Source organism: Lithobates pipiens, unplaced genomic scaffold (genome assembly GCF_037356315.1).
Source record: "Lithobates pipiens isolate NorthernLeopardFrog02 unplaced genomic scaffold, aLitPip1_a1.2 Scaffold_3, whole genome shotgun sequence".
NCBI lineage: Eukaryota > Metazoa > Chordata > Amphibia > Anura > Ranidae > Lithobates > Lithobates pipiens.
In genome coordinates this window covers 216,805,685-216,810,684 of record NW_027507790.1, presented here as the reverse complement: position 1 = coordinate 216,810,684, position 5,000 = coordinate 216,805,685, and the positions used below count along the sequence as shown (strand labels likewise).

General features: G+C 41.7%; 1 protein-coding gene across 1 annotated transcript in view; it reads left to right on the top strand.

Moving 5' to 3' along the window:
* NNT (nicotinamide nucleotide transhydrogenase) overlaps window positions 1-5,000 on the top strand; it is a 189,878-nt gene that overhangs the window by 77,326 nt on the left and 107,552 nt on the right. Inside the window, exons 10-11 of the mRNA XM_077462775.1 lie at window positions 1,378-1,531; window positions 2,747-2,908. Coding sequence (XP_077318901.1) covers window positions 1,378-1,531; window positions 2,747-2,908 — 316 coding nt within the window. The remainder of the gene's footprint in view (window positions 1-1,377; window positions 1,532-2,746; window positions 2,909-5,000) is intronic.

Sequence of the window (5,000 nt, the reverse complement as noted above, 5' to 3'; positions counted from 1 at the left end):
GCATTTTTTGGAAGGCAAAAAAAGTGTGTTCAGGGTGGATGTTCTAAGGCATTTGAAAGGCCAAATGCCTGTAACAGCATGTAAACGCTGTAACTTGCGTTTGTTTACAGCCATTTTCATTATTTTATATTAAAAAAAATGTAAAAAATAAAATATATATAAATTTTTTTTAAACGTCATTTACTATCTCTCAAGTTAAATCGTTCAGGTGAGGTGAAATGTCCTGTGTACATTAAAGCCTTACATTAACAGAAATAAAAAATGCAGCATATGAAATAAGACACCTGTACATGAGGAACAGAATAATAGCCGATAAACTATCGGTCAACTTGTCTAACAATGAAAAAGATTGAGAAAGTCAGCTGTCAACTTGAGGTCCAAGAAGATCAAACTTTCTCTTCCAGGAACAACCCTGATTAATATACATAAAAGCAGCATTTACCATTGCTTCCCAGGAGGACACTGAAGGGGGGATTGGGTGAGGTCCATTTTTTATTTTTTGCTTGTTATAACGAGCATGAAATTAACAATTTGGTATGATAGGGCGCTGCTCTTCCTCGTGAATCCCTAAAAGGGCCAACTCCAGGGAAGCCAAAAGCGTCAACTGCAGCCTAAGATGATTGACTTCAGTTACATTGAACCAGAATTTTGCAATATTCGAACAAGCTCAGAATATGTGGAAGGACCCTAGATGAGCCAGACACCGAGAACATTGCGGGCCATGTGCTGGATACATCTTAAGGAGTCTCACGGGGGTGTAACAACTGTATTTTCATTTTCTCCATCAGCTCTCCCCCACAATTATTACCTTTTTGTTTCAACTTGACCCTCCCTTCTAGATTGTAAGCTCTAACGAGCCGGGCCCTCTAGTCCCTCCTGTATTGATTTGTATTGTAAGTGTACTGTCTGCCCTCATGTTGTAAAGCGCTGTGCAAACTGTTGGCGCTATATAAATCCTGAATAAAAATAATAATAATAATCCTTGCAATACCCTGGATTAACTTTACCTGTAAATATCAGTATCCAGTTATATTTTGTGCATTTAGGAAAGAATCCAGGCCTTTTTTTAAAACAAACTACTAAGTTAGCCAGAACCATCTCTTTTACCAGGTATTTTACGGTATATCCTGAGGTAAAATCATTCATAAAGAGATGTGGGAATATAAAGAGATGATAGAGCGAGAAACAATTGGGCTTTAATTAACTAGACAGTGTAACCACATAGACCGGACTGAAAGGGTTGTTGATTTACAGTCGTTTAGTAACAGCATGTAGGTTTTACTGCTGCTCAGGTATTAGTTTTTTTTTTTTACTAATGAAAACTGAATTTTGTTGTTTTATTTAAATAACCATCTTACCTTTTTTATGTTTCTTTAGGATGGGAAAGTCATCTTTCCTGCACCACAACCAAATAAAGTCCCAACCGGAGTCCCTGTGCAACAAAAGTCTGTAGCTCAGTTGGCAGCTGAAAAAGCAGCCGCCATTTCTCCATTTAGGAAAACGATGACCAACGCCACTGCATACACTGCAGGTATGGGACAGCTATCGATCTTGGCTGCACAACTCTTTCAGAATTTTTCAATGGGGCTTATTAATAGCACTATGTGAAGGGAGTTGCATCTCTCTAGATCAGTGTCGGTCAACCTACTTGATATAGGGGTATGTGCATGCTACGAGAGATGGTCAGAGAAGGCAGACATGGTACAAGAGATGTTGAACACTGGAGATGCATTACATTAGACTGCTAGGGATCACTGCAATGTACATTTTACAAACCAATGCTACCATATCTTGGCTCCCTGCAGCGCTCCACATTTGATATTTCACTCAGCAAGATATTTTATACAAAATCAGTGGAAAAGGCAGAAAGAAAAGGTATGGACAGCACTGAAAAAAAGTAAGATAGTGTGAAAAAAAATAATAAACCAAACGACTTAGTCCCTCCTCCAGCCTTTATGCTGTACCTGTTTGCTTATTTTATTGATCATGGACCATAAAGGTGGTTTGTAGGATGTACGGCTGTCCAGGGTTTTTCCTCACATCTTTACAATTACGAGCTGACCTGGCACTCCAGCCTCATTCTGTACAGAGTTACCTGGAGCCGTGTTCCCGCTTTTAAAACCACTTAACTACTAGAAGTCCCCTATCCCAAGAACCGCACAATGGTGCCAAAAAATGCATGTTGCTCACCAGAGCGCTAGAGTTTCTGCTGGATGACCCTGGACTACCATCATCTCATTCGCCAGGCTTTGGGCTTTTGTCAGTGGCATCAATTTGACAATAGTTTGAGATGATTCTGAGATCATTCAGAATTCACAGATGTATTTGGTTTACAGTTGACCTACTTTAAGCAGGGTTTGCATTCCCATTGCATGTTTGAAGTGAAGAAAAGCCCATCAAGGCAGGCCCTTATTGGCATGCCTATAGATTACGGTCAGTGGATGCAATGCCTTACTGGCTGCAGTGCAAAAAGTAATATGAGCATTTATTTTTTTTCGTAAAAGATGAACTTCTCCTAGATGAATCCATATAATTTTCCGTTTTATAGCTTGTAGGTAGATAAGATAAGTAAGTTATTGACATTGCATCAAGTCAGAATGACATTTATTTGTAAAAATAAAAATAAAAAAATTCTCACACTTTTAGATATAAAAAAACCCACAATAACTCAGACATGTTAAAACAGGTTTTCCATTATCTATAAATCATCACAACAAACCTAATAAATGTGTTTTCTTTTCCCTAGGTCTTGCCTCCCTCTTGAGTCTGGGCATTGCCTCTCCTCACTCTGCTTTCACACAGATGGTGACAACCTTTGGCCTTGCTGGGATTGTGGGTTACCACACAGTGTGGGGAGTCACTCCTGCTTTGCACTCTCCACTTATGTCTGTGACCAATGCCATTTCAGGTGAGTTTCAGCTCGTGGCTTATGTACTTGCATAGAATTCTATAGATCAGCTGTAAAGACGCAGTTAGAGGAAATCTGTGGAAGGGGAATTCTGTCCCAAGACAGCTGTCCAAAGAACAGGTGTCCCCATTGATTTCCCCTGACCTTTTCTGCTGGGACTCCATTCCGTCTGTCTGTGAAAAATCGGCAGCCTCAAAAAATAAAAATATTAATGTAGAGGGGAGAACGTGCTCAATAGTGGCGCAGTCAACAATAAAAACATGACAGAGGATCTAACCCTTTGCCATGCTATCCAAATGTAAAAAACATTTTTTTTTCCTAGAGAGGCACTTTAGGGCGTACCCAGGTTTAGGCAACCTCATTTTTCAAACTGTGAGGCAATTTAGTAGTGAATGGTATAAGTACTTATAGCTAGTGTTCTGCTCTTTTCATTGGCCCGTATTATTTATCCATTCTGCAACAGTTTGTGCTTTATTACTGGGCGGCTCTTCCTATTACTTGGCTCATTCTCAGATAATACCATAAATTTAATCTAGTAATCAGTGGCAGGAGGTATCTCGGGAAAAATCGCCACAAGCATTCTGCAGCTCATGTATCCTTGGTATACTTTTGAGGTCCCGTGGCTCTCTACGTTTGGCCATGTATGTCGTCAACCTCCCAGCTCTGTCACCTTCCTTCACTGCCTATTTATGAAACGCAATTAAGACGCACACTACTGATCCTTTGCATGCCGGAAGTTTTATTCATCCAGCAGCAACAAAGACACTTCACCTATAAACGTTAAAGCGGAGGTCCACCCTAAAGTGGACCTTCCGCTCATTGGAATCCTCCCCCCCCCCTCCGGCGCCACAATTGGCACCTTTCAGGGGGGGGGGGGGGGGGTGCAGGTACCTGTACAGTACAGGTATCTGCACCCACTTCCGGGATGGCTCTCTGCGGAAAGGGGCGTAGATTACGCCCCTTTCCGAAAGTGCCCCGCTGCCTGCTGGGAAACACAAAGATCCCAGAGGCAGCGGGTCCATCCTTATTGCGCAGCGCGACTCGCGCATGCGCAGTAGGGAACCGGGAAATGAAGCCGAGAGATCGGCTTCGGGTGCCGACATCGCAGGCGCTCTGGACAGGTAAGTGTCACTATTTTAAAAGTCAGCAGCTGCAGTATTTGTAGCTGCTGGCTTTTAAAAAAAAAAACAAAAAAAAAAAACGCGGACTCCCGCTTTAAATATTTTGACACGTTTGGCCCTCACCTTGGCCTTTAATCATAGAGCAGAATACAATTCAGCTTCTGTAGAGGACCTAATGTGGTCCTTTCCCCAAATGGTCCCTTTTACACAAGCCCTTCCAGCATCACATGCATTGAAAAGCCAACGTATTTACACTCCTCAGTAAGCATCTAGTTGTCAGATCAGTCAAATCCATGTTTACTTCTTAGGATGCTTTCATTATTATGTCTACACCCGAAAATGTAGAACACTTGCAGTGGCCTGGGTGGCAAAGAAGTGGTGACTTTTCAATACATGGGCCCTGTTGGAAATGTAAGAATATAAACACCTTTTATATTTGCCATCTTTAGATAAAAGTGACCTTGAGGTGACAGGACAAAATGCAGGGTCCCGGCACACTTTCAGGCTAGCCAACAAAAAGCGAAATTCTTTTAACTATGCGGAAACGAGATTACAAATACATGGCAAGGCATTTCCCAACTGTGGGACACATATAGCAATGTACAAACTAAGAGCAGGCTAACTCTGAGGCAGCCCTTCTCTCTTTAAAGTGTTACTAAACCCAGGACCCTGCATTCACTTTATCTGGTCTTCCATAGTACACTGAAATGCAATTTATTTTAGTAAATATAAACTGCTAAATACCTTTTCTCATCAACAGTATCTAGCAGTCTTGTGGCTTCTATCAGTGTCCAGCCAAGCACTGGTTAAAAAAAACCCTGGGCCTCTGTCTGGACAGTGCTGATTGGCCTTGTGCTGATCACATGCACTCTCCCAAGAAAAAAAAAAAAAACATCTCTAGCAATACACAAAACTGAGCATGTGCAGCCTGGCTCCATAGACTGTGTTATCAGGGAATAGTGGAAGGAGGG